Genomic DNA, 18399 nt, shown 5'->3' on the forward strand with positions numbered 1-18399 from the left:
AGTAATCTAGTTGATAACATTTCTTAATTTCAGGATATCTTCCCTTCCAGTCAGCTGTCAGAGCTGAGAAGTGAGGTAGCCAGCAGTTAGGCTAAACAGCTAGTTTTGGCAGCTCTTTAGACCCTGTGCATATTCTCTTTGAGATCATATTCTTCAGGCACTGTCTTCCCAAACATGTTCAACTTGAGTAAATCTTTTCCTTATGTGCCTCCTTCCTCACTGAGACTCCACCAAGACCAAGGTATTATTATAATCCTTATTCTCCATATGAAATACTGACTTACACCCTCTCTGGGAATGAAATTAGTTTGTTATGGTGTTACTTTTGGATGTGTAAAGATGCTTTGAAATGCAAGTATCTTGTTGAGTAGATCTAGATGGAGTTAAAGCCTCTTAGGCTTAACTCTCTATCAACCAAGTTTTTCATTTGATACAAATGGGATTCCTTGTGTCAAACTAGTTAGCATCGATAAAAATATCTATGGATTGCACATTAATCTGGTGTCAGCAGTGATCTGGTGAGCTGTTTATCATACAGAACATTTGTACAAGGGCTACAGTTTGCAGCACTCACTAGTACATCAGCTTGCAACAGAGAGTACGTAAGTAACAAACTAAACTTGAGAATGATGTGCCTTTATGTACCATTATTTGAGGTTTCTGCACTTTGATAACTATCAATTTCTATTCTGATTCTTAAAGAAGATCCTAAATTTAGAATATCTTGAAAAGGAAAAAATGAGTTAGTTTGAATTCTGGCCTTTAAAATTATTCTGTACCTATGTGAAATACTGTCATGACAAATTTTTTGACTGACAAATGAACATTTGAAATAAGATTGCAAAAATTAAGTAAAAAATTATTTAGGCTTTTTCGTTTGAAGATTTAGATACAGAGAAATCACTGCTTTCCAGAAAAACAGCTTCCAGTTTAACATTCCCAAACAATAAGCTTAAGCACATATGATATCTCCCACCACATTGAAGTTTTCTTTCCTGTATCCTATCGATAGGCATTTATAAAACTGGCCATCTTCATTTAGGCTGAGTTTGGTGACTCATAAGAGACTTCAACTGTTCTATACTTACTAATTGTTCCACAAGCTTTTAGGATTTTATTTCAGATTCTTAATTCTCACGTAATTTTTGTGTGCTGTTTTTTTTCTCAGTGTTGGAAACATGCAATATTTTAACCTTCTAATCAAGAGAATCTTCCCATCAGATTTTAGAAACATATAGGTCAGATTTGTCTTAATAAATGAGCAAGTCCCTTTCAGCCTACTATCCAAGTGTTTAACTTTGCTCTAAGACCCTTCTAATAGACTTTTTTTCATTCTTTTCATGCCTTGATTAATTATGTGTTTAGTGTCTTGATCTTATATCAAATAAAAGCTTGTTTGTTCCCTTTGACTAATTTTTGCATAATCTTTAAATCTCCCCTTGAAAACTGTTTCCCTGCCTCATAGTAGGGAATCTTCAGGCTAAATAGGCACTCTCTCATAGAGAGCGGGCTAGTAGTTTAGAAAACTGAAATCTTCTGTCTTGTCTAGACAACTCTCTTCACTTCTAAGATATTTCTGTTGCAAATTTTGGTCTAAGAAAAAAATTGTTTCTCTTTTATTCCCCGCAGAGTAATCTATAATCTTTGGGGTTTTGCATTAATGAATGCTCTTAGTGCCAATGCATACATTGTACTGGAATCTGTCCTTCAGACTTCATCCATCTACCCTGTCTTGCACTTGCAGTTCGTATTTTGCTTCTTGTAAAAACAGTTCAGCCCTCTTGTTCCTTGAAGATTCTCTTTCCTTCCCATGCAGAGAATCTTCAAGAAAGATCAGTTGCCTTTGCAAGCCTCTTTTGGATAGCTTAGCTGTCTTGTGGGTTCAGCATAGGGGTTATCTGCAAATATGCCTCATTTAAGCTCTCTGTTCCTTTGACCAGCTGGGTCACCAGTGTATTCTTTGCAGTTTATATGCTGAGACATTACTGATTATTAGATACTTTGAAGTGGTCAGAATTCCTCTTCTTCCTTTTTTCTGATTTTTACAGTTTGCCTTTTCTCACATGTTTCTAGGCATGCAGAATATGGCCTGATGATTACGGACTGCCAAACCACTTCCCTTGTTTTTGGTGGCTAGTCTTTTCTTTTTTCTCTTATTTCTGAGGCAATGATGCTGCCCACTTCTGGCTCACTAAGTATCTCCCAAATTTTCTGATACTGAATGTGCTCAATAGTTGTCCTTCCCAAGCCACAAATATTTTTTCCTTTGCAGCTATCAACTTCTGGCTCAGGCAGAAGCATGCTGAATGTGTTGCGCTTTCATTTCATGCCACTCTCTGATTACATATATAGCGATCATAATTCTAAATGAAGAACTGTGTCAGAGAGATCTGTTTACTCTGAAAGCCACAGTTTTGTTTGTTGCTTCTGTCCGGGTATAAGTGTGGCAACTTGTTTAATTACTGCATTACATATTGTTTAATCACTACAGTTCAGCAGCATCTCCATGATTACATGTGATGAATTAAAATTGTACAAATTCAGTTAGATTAATTCAGGTTACATAAATTCAGTAACGATCTGCAAAGAGGTAGATAGTCCTCTTTCACTGTCCTAATTTAGGGTCTAAAAGGCTAGCAGCAGAACTCTCAACAACATCTCAGGGAAAAAAAAACAAACACAAAAAACCCAAACCAAAAAATACCTTAAAGATTTTAGACTCCCAAGATCTTTGTGTACAAGGTCTGCTGCTGCTATCTCCAAATCTTCCTTGTTTGATAGAGGCTGCTGGTGCAGATAATCTTCTTGCTTGCTCACAGTTACTTTCTTTTGTTGGTATCTGATTAACGGATTTTAGTGTATAAGCAGGTTTGCAGTTCTGTGTATGAGCAGCTTTGGCCCTATCCAAAATGCAATTAACTTAGTAAGAACATTACAATTTATTAATGAACATAAGAGTGAGAACATCTGTAGCTAATTTCACAGAATCATAGTTGGAGCTTTTCTCAGAATCATCGTCTGAGATACTACTCCATAGGCATTCCTGTCCTCTCTTGTTCTTTTGAACGTCTAATGGTATCTGAAGTAGGCTCAGCTGTTACAATAATGTAATTTGGTGCAGGCCTTTACTAAAGCACATTTGTCTTAAATTCATGTTTAAACATGAAATTTTTGTAGGCTTTTGTTCCAGAATGGGAATTTACAAAGAGATGATGAGCCAAAGCATTTGTATGAATCCATCTGAGTTTTCTTTCTAAACTTTAGTAGGTGGTGCTGTGAATTCTGGTAGTAATAAAACTGCAGGCCTTTTAAGAATTATTTTACATTAGTCACTTCTGTTTGAAAAAAAATCTTTTTTTCTAAAAAATCTAAGGAGTTGGATAATACTCCTTTTTCTCTTGTTTACTCAGCTTTACCACTGTTGAATAAAATAGCTCTGTGAATTCAGTAATTTCAGTTAGTGGCTTTTTTGTGCATAAACCCCCCCTGATATGACTTTCCCTTCCCCAGCAAAATAGACTTTTTACAGGATTTTTAAAAATGGATTTCATGCTTTCTATATACAGCATAAAATAGAGAATATAATGCTCAAAAGAGGATTGGGAAGACAAATGTCCTGTTTTTTTGTCCTTGATATACCCAGAACATGCTGAAGGCTTAATTTGTACAGGTTGTCCTCAATTTTCATTGTATGATAAGGCTGTGGAGCTAAGTAAACATAATGTTTGATGGTTGTTTTTATTGGTAGCCAGATGTTTAAATCTGCAATTGGTTATAATGACCTGCAGAGATAGGTGCTCTGTTATTACACATGCTAAAGGCTATCATCTGTTTCTCTTATTATTTTGGTCTGTCAGGCTAAGACTTGGCATAGTCACCAAATGACATTTTCACTTACATCTTCTACTACAATCAGAATAAGTACATAGTATACAATCTTTTTGCTTTGGTTTTAAATGTAAAATTTATAGGCCATCAAGAATGTGAACACAGGTATGTGAAGTAAAAGTTGAAGTAAAGTAAAAGGACTTAGGACTTCACAAGCAATTAATCTTGAATATACTTCTGGCCTTGTTTTCAGAAGAAACAATTTTAAAAAACAGAAATCTGTATTGAATAATTAATTTCCCCCACCCCCTAATTCTACAGCGTTTTGAGCTTCGAGATTCAGAAAGCCACTTGCTTCCCAGAAGGATTACAAAAGTAGAAAGTGTACATGGAAACAAACTGTTCAAGGCTGATGTAACTGTCCAGATTGGTGAAAAAGAAGTAACATTCCAGGTATGAATTTATATATTCATCAAATTATTTATGTTTTTAGATATCATTAACTTGTTTTCATCTCATCAAGACTTTGACATTTACACTTGATACTAAAACACATTTGCATTCAATATTTTTTGGTAGAGTATCACATGATATTTATTAGAAAAGCATTTAGATACCAGAATATTAGATTATGGATACACAAGATTTTCTTTCTACATAAACTCATACTTTCCTACATATGATTAATTTAAGTTCCTTGTGTTCAAAGAAATGCTAAAGAATGGATGAAAGAAAAGCCTCTAAATTTCTATTTTTTTATTGGATTACAATAACAGAGAGTACTTAGGATGCGCTTGGTGCTGCTTTCCCTTTTTCTTTTAATAAAAACAATAGTCTGTCTTTGTCTACACTTCAAATAAAATCTAATGAGTGCTTGGTAATGTTCCGACACAGGATGTTGGGAAAATGGAACAAAAGTAATCACATCAAATATTATTAGTTTTGAGTTTCTTCCAGTGAAGTTTATGACCTGCTAGGTGGTGAAATAAGGTCTTATTCAGGAAACAGATGCTGATCTGAGAATTTGAAGTTAATGCTGAATTTGGAGAGTCTGTAAAGAAGGTGAATTAGTGGGAGTCAAAGAGAGTTCATGTTAACATTGGTGAGGAATGTCCTCATAGAGTTTGTACATGACAAAGTGAAAAGGGGAACAATGACAAATGGGAATCTGTCAGAAAAAGCTGAGTCTATAGGAACCTAATTCAACTCTTCTTTGAGGTGAAGATTTTTGCTTTTGTTTGACCTGAAGGTGATACCTTCTGAAAACAGGTCTGAAGGATGTCTCTGTGAGAACAGGAGGGCATAATGAGTTTGCAGATGAAACTGCAAATACTCCCAGACTAGAAGAGGAAGTGCTTTAACGTGGGGAATGATTGAAACTTTACAAAGTTCTGGTTAAAGTAGCTCCTTCATATTTTCACAATACAAATAGCTCTTCCATGTTTCTCTGATGAGCAATAATATTGGTGATCTTTATATTTTTGTCTTTAGCACGAACAGCCTCAAGTTCTTTGCGTAGCCCAATGCTGTAACTGAATTGGTTGACATTTTGTTATTTTTTTTTCCACAAAGAGTGAGAAAAGGAGGTGTGAAGGAGGTTGTCTATTAGAAGTTATATGACTGGATGTTTTTTAAAAAGATTTAAGTTTAGAAAGATTTAAGTTTGATGGATGACAATCATCAGCAAAATATTAGAGTCGTTGTGGAGAAACGTAACCCAGTCCACACAAAGCCTAGAGTTATCACAGTATAGCTTATTTGGCATTTTGATATTTATTTTTTTTTTCTCTTACAGGTTCCAGCTGGGACTGGGCTGTTAAAAAAGCATCGTCAATCAGATATTTTCATAAGGACTTCCAGCCATAATCAGCTGTTGGCAGAAATGATGCAATCTCATATGGTTAAAGATATGTGTTTAATTGGAGGAAAAGTAAGAATTGAAATTTCTTTTCTCCCTCCTTCCCCATGTTTCTTAGAACATAATCTAGTTCTTATTTTTTAACTTTCTAGGGCTGTGGCAAAACAGTTATTGCTAAGGAGTTTGCTGATATACTAGGATACAGCATAGAACCTATCATGCTGTACCAGGTAAGTAAACTATCTGCTGATGGTTGTGCTTTAAATATGATCTAAACTATAATGCACAGACATCGATTCTTTGTGTACATTCTCTGTCTCAGTTATTTTAAAAGCTGCAGCTGAGTATCAATGTATCTGTAGCTTTTAAAATCACTGATAATCTCCAATATGAGTTTAAAAATAAAGGATAGCAAATATTTCAAATACAGCAAAGTTTTTTGATCATTGTAGAGCATTTTTTATTCTGTTAGAATGCTTATCTAAAATCTCTTCTTGTTGCAGGTCTAAACAGAGAGGGTACTATGCAGCAATATAGCTAGTACAGTGTTATTACATATAAACTACCCCTGACACTGTTTTCCTTTGATTTTATTGACTTCATTGTAAATGTGAAAGAGAGGTAATCTACATAAAATATGAGGAGGATCTTTCAACACAGTGGTCTTTCTCCTAGCCACAGAGAACTGACAACTCATTCTGTGATTTGGCATTACTGAATGTCATAGAGAAGACTCTGTCTTTTGTGTCTTCTCCTTTTTGGATTTCTTTTTCCCTTTTGAAGTATGTTTCCTGCCTTTGGCTCAGAGTGGTGACCACTTGTAATTCATGCATGTTGAATGCCTCTGGAAGATCTTTGTTGTTCCCCTTCTTTTTTTTGCCATATGCTATTTAATATTATAATGGAATTCTCCATTATCAACACTATTTTTTTATTGTTATGGAAGACAGTTTCTTTATTGTATTGAGAATACATAATGGGGTTTATATTTTTGGAGAATTTTTTTAAAGTTACTTCTCATATTCCATAGGCTTAATCTTTCTTCTGGTTTTTTGATGTGTTTCTTCTGTCAAGATCACCTAACATCCTCTTGCATGTTTATTTTTTCTGATGTCTAACGTGGAATTTTATAAATCAATGTTATAAATTCTGTGACTTTTCTTTTTTACATTTCTCTTTAGTCTGACGATTACCAGCTGTGGTGGGACTGTGTTGCAGCAGAGATTAGAAGATAAGGTTCCATGTTGAAAAATGTTGCATCCTAGAAATATGAGGGCTACTGTTTTATATACATATGACATTCAATGAATATTAACTTCATTATTCATAGGTGCTAGAACAGACAGTAACCTTCCACTCTTACCCTAATTATTGCTAATTTATTTATGTTGTGTCTTAGCACAGATGTGGTTTTAAAGATAAATCTGGGGAGAAGCATGCATTAACAGTGTGTGAGACACACATAGACAGTTGACACAGTTGCCTTAAAATGGCAGCATATTGATGTCTTTCTTCCATCCCTTTGCTGCTTTAAATATTTCTCAGGCAACATGGAGACCTCCAAAGGAAGAAGTGGCAGTGGCAGCTGATTTGGAAGTGCAATGGCATGGGGGGAGACAAATACACTGACAGAAATTGGTGGTGAGGTTGAAGGGTTAAAACAGACAAAAACTGAGAGAAGATAGAAAACAGAAATATTACTGATGATGAAAAAAAGACAGACCATTTTATGTTTTCCTGCACTATTGAGAACCTCCCCAGACAGGATCCCACTGCTCTTCCTTTCCCCTATGTGGCTTCAGCTGATAAAGGCGCAGACTCTGAAACTGTGTCGGACAGATTATTTGTGCTATTTTCTTACGCTTTAACATGGCCAGGTGCAAGAAGATGTTGATTCCAATGCTACATAGCCTCATCAATGCAATATTATATTCATAGTCATATAGTCATATTCCCAGCAGCGCCTATTACTTTCTGTCCAGTGGTATAATAAGAGAGGTGCATAGTTTCTGAGCCAGAACTGAGTGTGTCCGCCTAGCCTGCATACTTCTCTCTGCACTTTTCAGTTTAAACTTATTTTTAAATCATCTAAGGAAAACAACTTCTGCAACTTGACAAACCTGCCTAAGGACAGGCTGACCCTAATCCTTGTTTTGCTGTACATGATACAATATTGGGTATTCACCAGCAAAATGACATTATTTGTTTAAAAACATAACTGTTGTTTTTCAACATCCTACCTTTAATTAATATGGCTTCTCTGAATAGGAGCAGAAGACTTCCTTTTTGGAGACACATGAGAAGAGCTGGTATTAGTTACTCAGTAAACATCTTCCTTTCAGAGGGATTTGTAATTCCTACAGAAAAAAAAAATCTAGGCCAATGATTTGAAGTATTTCCCATTGAAGTGAACCTTTTGTTTGGTTTCACCAGGTTTTGATCAAGTTCAAAGGGCAGAGGATTTTTACAGAGAGGTTTTTTGGTGATGTCAAACAGTATCTCTAAGGCAAATAGATGACTGTGAGCTCATTGTTCACTATAAATTCCTGTGTAGACAAGTCTACCTAAGATCCATGTTTCTATATGTATAGATGTTTCCTATGTACAATGTCATACATAATCTCAAAAGTTTTTACATGAACCAGTGTATAAAAAAATGATCAAATGTAGCTGAGCTATACATCTTCTAATAAATTTTAAGAATTTATTTGCTTCTCTTAAAATATCTAATAACATATAAGGGGCTTTGCCTGGCAAGGTAATAGGAGAATTTAATGACAGAATAAATGTTAAATGTAATAATTCATACAATAATTCAGCAATGAAGGCTGTGGGAATTTTGATAATGCTATAAGTTTAGCAGATTTTTCTACTTTGGTTCAAAAAAGTGTCTTTTTGATTTTTTGAGACACCATATTGTCCTAAATCCATTTCTAAAATTAAGGAGGCTTTTATTTGTCCTGTGGTTCATTTTTGTTTTCCAATAATTTGTGAAGGCTCAAAAATAAGTAGTGGGGCACTTATTCTTGGTCTGAAACAATAGCACTGTTTTTCTTCAGGCTTTGTGACAAAATTAATTCTTAGATTTTTTTTATATATATAATGTTTACTTTTAGTTTTAATATTTGCTTCATCTTTCTTTCTAACTGAAGTTGATATAAAGGCTTGAATAGTGTGAAAAGGCATCGCTCTTTTTATATTCACTTCACAGAAAAAAGCCTCTAAAAGCTTTTATGTTGTGAGATAAGAAACAAATTTACCTAAACCAAGGGTTTTCAAACCTTCTGAACACATAGATCATCTCTTTTACAAACAGTTGGCTCAGAGAACAATTCCTGTCTCCTTTGTGATATCTGATATCATCATACGGATTTCTTGTGATATGCAATTTCATGTAGGCAAATTGCTGGCAAAGGAAACTCATCCTGATTAGGAAAGGTTTGGGTTTAAGGTGTCTCTTACCGCAGTTAAGCAACAACAAATGAGAGGCAGCAGCCAGCGAGGTCTTTGTGGACTGTAGTTAGGGAACTTTTGGTTTAAATTGTTTAAAGTAAAACATTTTCTCCCCCAAAGAGTTTCAGGGGAGAAAAAAAAAGGCAGTATTCAAAGTGATGTTAGAAGAGTTTTCTCGTGACTTGCTCCTTTTCTTCCCCAGCAAAAGTAGCATTTTAAGCACGTCACTAGTGTTTGTGTATTGTGATGTTTTTGTTTCTAGGATTTTTTTTTTTTTGCATGACCTCATAATTTTTCTTTACAAATTCCTTCCAATTTTTTATTTGGGAAATACTAACAAAATATCAGCCCAAATTGGCATGAAAAGCAGGAAACAGATTTTTCACCTTATAATTGCCAAGAACATGATTAGCACTGCAAGCCATGAAAAATGACTAGGTTGGAGTCTTATATTGCTATAGCTGTTAAAGGGAGTGGAACAGAAGTTATCCTACTTGTTTTCTCTCCTAAACTCTTTTTTTTTTTTTCCCTTTATACAAGATATTTTAGAAAATAAACAATGCACTGTAAAACACATAATTTACAATGACTGTTACAAATTGAAATAAGCATTTTGTTTCACAAGGTAATATTATGTTGCCATTCCTTTGCCCAAAATAAGGGGAAGAAAATTAATTCATATACTCCTATTACCTCCTCTCCAAAGGGAGGATTTTTAGTGTTAGAGTATTATAACACTGTATCTCATACCGTTATATTTTTGATATCATATATTAAAAATTGGTTTCAAGTAGGTAAATAGAAACAATAAATCACTGCACAGGTTCATATACCATGTTTTAGCCATAAAACAAATCCCTTACAGTAACTGCTCAGGTGTTAGCAAATGATACTTCTTTTTAATGCTTCACTAAATTGAATCTCATTCAGCCATTAAAATCACAATATAAACATTCATTTTATATTTCAGAAAATATTTTGCAGCAAACTATACTTCTGAGTTTATCTCCAGAAAATTAAGGCACGGTTCTCAAGTGGTTGTTAGCATTACAAATGGACATTCTATATAGCATGCTAGGCTCCCACTCAATTCGTACTGTATGTTCTTTCATTCCTCTAGAGGTGAATTATCAGCAGGTGTGTTAGTTAAATATTCAGTTATACAGCATTTTCTAGCTACTGAATTCACACTTCTGATTCAAGTCCTAAACCCACATTTTTGTCAGGCTTTGATAAAAATGTTTCACATTCTAGCATTAGTCTAATTCATTAATAAAAAAGAGCAAATACAGCAGTAAAAAAAACCCCCAGAAATACAACAATAAAAATATGGTCTGGTTTTGTGGATTTCAGTGTGGGACTTTAAATATACAAATGTGGAAGCACTGAAGGAACCACACTTTGTCCTGTTATTTTAAGGCTTTTAAGGAAATGTAGAAAGAGGAAATGATTCAGGCCATATGACGTAATGTGTTCTATTTTTATTTTTTAAAGTTCAAAGGGTTTATAGTTGTGAAAAGGACGTATGCAAAAGCTACAGCTATGATAGAAAATATTTTTCTCATCTGATTTTAGGTTAAGTTCTGTTCACAGCACAGCCTGAGGAAGGAATTTTATCTTTCAGGTCACAAAATGGCTATTATGTCGTTGTTGCTCTCGTGCTTACTTGTTATAATGGAACATCTAAAATATGTGTGCTGGAGGATATGCTAGATTTTGCCTTTGTTTTTTATTTTTCCCTTAAGCATTATTTTGTGATATGTATTTTTGATACTTTGTGTGCTACTGGCTTCTTTCTTACTCTGTCCTTTATTCTCCGATGTGCACTGCTGAGAGGTGGAATGTCATGCTGGTTTGTGTTCAAGACTAATGATGAAATCTTCGCTCTTTCAGGGGAGTTCTGTATGAAACAAATGAGTCTCTTTGTTCCAGGTTTAATTACTGCCCCCTTCTGTACACAAAGCTGTGTACAAGTTGTCATATGCTTGAATTACATTTAAGGGGGAAAAAAAGGCTTTTGTTCTGGCTTCAAAGAGGTGATATTGGGAAGTCTAGAACGTCCAAAGACTATTTAACATAATGTGTGTGTAGATTTGAGTGCATATTTCTAATACTCTTTGGAAAAGTAATTGAAGATTTCCTGCTAATCTTTTTTGGGTATGTTCTCAGGAAAAACAGAATGTGTTTTTTTAAGGAGAAAGCATGTACTTGTAGATAAAGAAAATAGAGCATATGAATTCTGATGAATTGATGCTTACAGGATATGACGGCTAGAGATTTGCTACAGCAAAGGTATACTCTTCCTAATGGAGACACTGCTTGGAGACCATCGCCACTTGTTACTGCTGCCCTGGAAGGAAAGCTTGTTATTCTTGATGGCATTCATCGAATTAACCCTGGCACTCTAGCTGTACTTCAAAGGTACAGGATGTGAATGCGGATAAGTTGGGTGTACGTGATCTGTTTGTTGAGCACATGCACGCTGAGAAATTAAGTTCCTTCTGGTGAATACCACTTTATAACTTCAAGAATACTGTAAATATCAATCTGATCATTGACTTTTAAGTCTTTACATACTTACAAGCAGAAGCAATTCTTCCATGTTCTTTGTAAGTCTATAATACTAAAGGAAATTCCAGCTCTGTTTAAATACAGAATTTAAGTCAGAATTAAAGAATGAGCTAGACTGTACTCTAAACTTATGAAATCTAAAGATCAGTTTGAAATGATTTGAAAATGGAAGATGTCAGGAAATGTTTAAAATCCTTTGAATGTGTTCTGCTTTTAAATAAAATGCAATTATTACAGTTCTATGTAAAATCATACTTTATATTGATAGCAAAGAACTCTTTCTAAACATTATTTCATAATTCAATAAAAAGTAAATTCAACTTTGCAGAACAGAAGTCGTAATAGCAAATACTATGTTAATAATAATCTGTACTGTCAGGTCAATTTTTTTCTGCTTTTTCATGTGCCTGCATAATTTTGCAATCTTAAAAGAACATCACCTGCTTTAAAAGCATGTTGTAGCAAAAACATTTTGTGCCTTATTTTATTCTATATATGCATGCAGAAGGGCAGAAGAGAGAATTACGCTTGCCTTTTTTTCCCTTTTTAATCATTTTAGCTTTGCCTTCTGATTTTTCTTTCGACGTGCATGCGTTAGATTTAATCAACTTTGGCATAAAAAAAATAAAAACTGGTTCAATATATATGTTAATCATTAAATCCAACCGCAATATATTGTTTCAAGAAGCAAACCAGAAGTATGTTCCTTGATACGCGTATAACAAAATGGCTGTTTCATTACAGTGCATTTCAGTGCATTGAATATGCACTGAAACTACTTATGTACATTATTTTACCTCCACACCTGGGTGCATCTTAAATTGGTAGAACTTTTTTTTTTACTATGACCCATGTTGTCTGAGGTGGCTTTTAAGAAAAGCATTAGTTGATATAAGTATTTTTAAAAGTAATCAAAGGCTAAATAAAGCTTATTCTTTGTTTTCAAACAGACTAATACATGACAGAGAACTGACTCTCTATGATGGCACCAGATTGTTAAGGGAAGATAGATACCAAAACTTAAAAGAAGGATTACAGATCTCTGATGAGAAACTACAAGAAAGGTAAAGCTTCAGCTATGACTCTAGAATGCAAACAGCATTTCATCCTGTAAAGAACTTAATCTCATTAATTTTTTTACAAAAATGTCATGCAAAATGCATCCCTGTTAAATTGATACCTTCTAATCACTAAGAGAAATGTAAACATCAGTTTCCTCATGAGCTTTTTTCCTTTTTGTGGCATAAGAAAATTATATCCTGTTTAGAGTGCTTGAACTAAAAGGAGATCGTTCAATATCCTTTAACAGAATGAGTAAGAAATTGAAGAGAAATTCTAAGTGCATAAAAACATAGATATAAAGGTATGTAATATTTAGTGTTGGAACATTTTATGAAGAGTGTTGGAAAATAAAGCTAAACTGAAGTTAAATACAACTTGTTACTTTCCTTTGCCTCATTAGCTAGAAAGCTGGTACTTAATTTACAGCTAATATGGGGCAGGAAATCCTAAGGATGGGTTGGGACTCATTATGCTTATTCTTTTTGTTTCTTAACTTCCACTTGTCTGCTAGAAACATTCCACAGATAGAAAAGTTTTCTAGTCCTCTGAGGCCATACTTATTCTGTAGTCAAACACTGCTGACCAATTTTAGTTAATGGGAGGGATATTGTTGAGTGTATGTCAAAACAAATAAAAGCTAAGATTCAGTAATATATAAGGAGCTAAACATACTGTGATTATTAAGTGGCTCTAACCTTCGAAAAAACAGGTGAAGTTTTGTCGGCTATCCGTGCTCATATTTACGTTGCAGGGTGTGCATGTGCCCAGGCTTTGAAGAGGTCTTTTCAGTTATAGTGGGGATGCATTCATGATGTGCCACGCCGTTTCTCTCAATTGTCTTGCTGAATACAATTTTTTTCGTTGACCTCCTTCATAGTCCACCCTTTAGAAAAGCTGTTCTTCTCCTGCCTGGTTGTTTTGATATTTCTGGTTCCCTTTTGATCCAAAATACTGTGGGTTTTGTGTTGGTTTTGGGTTTTTTTTTAAGCCAGCAACAAAACAAACTTCATTTTAAGTCTCCCATAGCATTTATTTTGACTTTTTTTGTAGGTATGGTGTAATCTAAGCCTACTGTTGCAAATTGTATCCACACTGATGAGGCTATACACCCAGCTAGATGGGCACTTGTTTTATTTGAGTGTAGAAATATATATCAGGGAAGTGCTCTGTTTATCAGGTTTTTAAACCCAGACTTTGAAAAGAGAAGTAAAAAAGCTCCAAGGATCTATCTTGGATGTATCCCAACTTTGCACTGGACTTTGTACTTCAAAATACATCTAGTCTTTGTGAGTCTTCTCCCTGCTTTGTGTTCATGGTCTGCTCAGAGGTGCTGTCAGGCAGAATGGCAGTGACTGTGCTGTTTTGCTTACTGTGTGGTACCCTTTAGTTCATGCCAATATACTCCAAAAATCTAGACAATTCATCACACATTCATCTTTAGTACGGCCCCTCTTCCTGAATCAAATCTCTCTCACAAGAATAGAGCTTTACATCTGGATCCTGTGTCTCCCTGTTCTAACGATGGCTGTTTTGTCAGTGGACTCCATTATAACCTTCATTATTGTTAGACCATGAGAACTGTCCAAGCTGTCTTCTTTAATGACTATTCTGCAAACCCACCTCCTTACTGTGCCACCTCTGTACCCACTTTCTTTCCCTTCAGGGTCATCAGATAACCTTTTGGTTTCACTGTTCAGTGCTAACTGTGCATTGCTATTGACTACTTTGGAGGCTCTAAAAGGGTTTTTTTGACTTTCCTCAGAAGACTATCCCCCTTTCCTTCAGGTTGCAATGTACTTCAATGTACCTGGCCACCTTAATATTTTGCAACATAGTGTATTGTTAATTGCCAAGCCCTGGATTAGCTAGTTGATTGATAGCGAGCTTTCACCTTCTGATCCATAAATGAGGGGTGTCTGTTGTTTTAGGAATAAATTTCTAATTAGTACTTGATCTTAACAAACAGACAAACAGAATCCCACTGTGTATGCATTCCTGCATCTGGAAGCCTAGTGTGATCATATAGTACCATCTTGGATACACATGAAAATTCTTGGTACCAAATTAGCTGAAATCCATTGTGCTGAGAATCCCACCTTCTCCTAGGTGAAACATTCAATCTGGCCCTTGTTCATCTTTCTTCTGTATTGATTTATTCAAAAGAAGTCAGGGTATAGTAATGCAGACATGTATCTTCTGCTTTGGTTTTGGCTGTGGGCTTCTTTGGCATTGGTGAACCACTCCTCTGCGGAGAGGGCACTGTTCTTGTCAGCCCTTGAGGCACTGAATGTGTTTCAGGACCTCATCCTGGTTTTGGTCCCTTACATATTCTGAAAACATCACTACCTTTGACTGGCTCCAAGATGCAATGTCAATAGCTCTTTGATTCCAGAACTGCATTTCTTCCTGCTACTTGTCCTTTTCAACAACAGTTACCTGTCACTGCAAGCTTCAGTACCTTCCAGTGTTGCAGAATGGCTGTGCAGAATTAGCCCTTCTCTACAGACACTTTCTCATCAAATGATAACTAGGGTATTGACAGCTGATTTAATCACAGACTAAGAAAACATGATGGTGCTAGCTATCCCTCATTTGCCTGCAAGATATTGCCTTGTGGAGATCTTATATAGAATATGTTGTACCTTGGATTTATTAGCAGATTGACTGGGCAAATTCTTACTTTCTGAATTGTAATTAGGAGATGCTTTCCATATCAATGAGAAATCTTGTCTCTTTTTGCTGTGTGTCAATAGCTGTGGCTAGTGTCCTTGGCTCTATTTCTGATGTTAGAGTAAGATGAAAAGAGAGCTTTACTTACACTGATTTACTGGATTTGACTAAAGTAATTTTGGTAGAGTTGCATTTTGCCAGGCTTGGAGAATATATACTGTCATTCCCAGTTCTGCTGGGACTGAATCTGGGATGTTTGATGAGTGACACATTAACACTACTGTTAATTTTTCAATAAGAGAGCTCCTTATGGAAAGTGGTTTCAAGTTTTGTTTGAATCAGATTATTCTGACTTTTTTTTTCCGAAATCCCTTTCATTTTGTATACTGGGAATCAACATGGTACATAGAATACATATTAAGTTACAAAAGTAACATTTTATTTTGTTACAACCTTTTTATTATCTATCTGATCTCATGTACTAATGTAGTTCTTACATGAAACATAGAAGGAGGAAAAAACATACTGAGAGGCACACCAGTGATTCAGTGGAAGTGCATGACAGTTTTTAATGTCTAAACAATCAGGCAGGGCCTAAATGAAGTAACTGAAAATAGTTATGAACAGAGGAGATATAAGATCAAGAGAATCTGATGGACTAGAATTTGAAAGAAAGAAGCCAAAAACTTCATTAGGAAATCATTAGTTTAGGAGAGGGCAAGGCCATCTTCAGGATTTCAGAAAAAGCAGTAGATGGAACCTGAAAGGCAGCTGTGATAAAGAACTGAACCCTTATGGCCATATGTCCAAGAAACTGAGAATATGGAGTACATAGTTCTCCCCCACCCCCTGCTCTCGGTCAGCTTTGCTGTGCATGAGTGTTCTTGAGTGCAGTGACTATTTGTAGTATAGTTGGCAGTTTCTGTCTTCTGTGCTACTTCTAATCATTCATAAATACAAAATAACTCAGTTACTCTCTGTTCCCTTAATTCAAGACTCACTAATGATCCTGGTGGCCAGATGCTGTTGTAAGTTACATAAATAGAAATATTTATTTCATAATGGGAAAGAACGACTGATAATGCTTTTTAGTAGGCTACTTGAACTCAGTACTTTGTGAGTGGAATTTTAAAACAGAATTTCCATATAAGTATGTTTTAGAGAAAAGAAGTACTGTTCCTAATCAATAATCCGAAACTTCTGTAAACTTTTTTTTAGTCTGTGTTAGTAAAAGGATTTGACACACCTAAAGATTTTCCCATTTCTATGAAGAGAAAAACTTGAGATATTAGTGGAGAAGTTTTAGGGGATTCCTTCTTCAGACAAGCAAGACACATTTTGTACTGAGCTTTCATGCTCTTATATGAAAATATTTGATAGTAAAAAAATGTGAATATTTTTTCACAGTTTTAGTGCCTTTAATTTTTAGTGCTTCAAGTGTAATAATACTCGTATGTGTAGTAGAATAGAGAGAAGAACACTGTACAATCCATCACATAATTTCCAACCTGATAAATCAAGAGTTTTTCTTTTTTTAATTAAAGGGATAGTATTTCAGAGGTTACACTGTGGTCTAAAGAAATCACATGCCTCTGTATATGAGTGTAAACAGGGTTACAGTAGTGAATGTGAATGTGCTTAAATCATGGTAGTCATTAGCAGATATTAGCAGTGCTGGACAAAGAGGAAACTGTTGTTTGGTTTTCAGATTGTTTTCAAGTTTTGCAGTTTAGAGCAGTATTATTCATAAATTATACTTTTGGACAACTTCATTTAAAAGTTTTATTATCTTTGTAAGAGTTAATAAAATATATTCTTATTTTAAATTATGGTAATTATTGTTACTGAGTTATATGTTCACTATTATTTAATTACATTTCTACATCTGCTGTGCCTACTAGCATTTTTCTGAGAGAGGCTTCAGGCTGGTGGGTGCAATAGCTCTGTCAGCTCTGACAAGTGCAAGCAGTAAATTTACCCATGTGAGATTTTGGAATACTCCTTGGCCTGCTGAAAGCCTCTAAGCTACAAGGTAACTAGCATTGGGCACAGTGTACATTTTCCTCTATTCTTTCTTGTGCCAGTTTGCTGTGGAGGTAAGTTAGCAAACAGCCACAGTAAGATGACATTCACTCATTTGAGAAAACTAAGTATTTTTGTTTGAGGAGAAGAAAAAAAAAAGCTGCCCTTGAGAAAGTGACAGATGGTCCTTAAAGATCTTTTACATAGAAGGAAGTTACAGCTGCTGATTCCTTATTCAATTAATTATTGTATGATTCATTTTCCTGAACAGGTTCAGAGGTTAAGAGAAAGTGCATTCAAGAACTGTGCATATCCAAAATATCTGCATAGAATTTCTTCTGTAATCATCCATTAATTCACTGAGACAGATACTGTAAAGGCAGCACACAGCCTTTACAAGATGAGCAGTAATGTCTTGGTTTGTCTTATGATGCCGTTATTTTAACCTGTTTGGGTACATATTCCCCCGCAACATGCGTGCATGCACAGAGAGATGATAAGTCTTGGTGTAGTGAGCAGAAAGGCAGCTATTATAGGAAAATCTAGAAGTAGGTATATAATAGGATTGTTCAAAAGCTAAAAGAATTCACTCATAATGCATGGCTGGTTTTGTTGCCCTGCAGACAGTAGATTATTTTCTATGTGATTAGGTTGAAAGGGAACACACAGTAGATGAGATAGATAAAAAATGTGGCAGGGGGTGAATTTAGCAAGCAATAAAAGTTTTTAATTGCTTACGTTTTCTAGCTTTTACTTCTTTTTTTTTCCAGTTTTGTAAATTTTCAGGTAATCTGTTGACTTTAGACTGGAAGAAAAACAGCAAGAAAACAACAATAGGTCATTCTAGTCCTAGTAATAACAATTCTGAACTCATAAAATTTGATAGAAAATGAGATGTATTAAATCATGTTACAGGAAGAGATGACCAAAACCAG

At 35.1% G+C, this 18399-nt stretch overlaps 1 protein-coding gene across 2 annotated transcripts in view; it reads left to right on the forward strand.

The window, feature by feature from the left end:
• VWA8 (von Willebrand factor A domain containing 8) overlaps window positions 1–18399 on the forward strand; it is a 193131-nt gene that overhangs the window by 46916 nt on the left and 127816 nt on the right. For both annotated transcript variants that reach the window (XM_026859729.1, XM_026859638.1), the window contains exons 10-14: window positions 4150–4281; window positions 5624–5758; window positions 5839–5916; window positions 11400–11560; window positions 12661–12774. In XM_026859729.1, the coding sequence (XP_026715530.1) occupies window positions 4150–4281; window positions 5624–5758; window positions 5839–5916; window positions 11400–11560; window positions 12661–12774 (620 nt within the window). The remainder of the gene's footprint in view (window positions 1–4149; window positions 4282–5623; window positions 5759–5838; window positions 5917–11399; window positions 11561–12660; window positions 12775–18399) is intronic.

The sequence above is a fragment of the Athene cunicularia genome (assembly GCF_003259725.1).
Source record: "Athene cunicularia isolate RWA chromosome 1 unlocalized genomic scaffold, athCun1 chr1_part1, whole genome shotgun sequence".
In the NCBI taxonomy this organism is placed as follows: domain Eukaryota; kingdom Metazoa; phylum Chordata; class Aves; order Strigiformes; family Strigidae; genus Athene; species Athene cunicularia.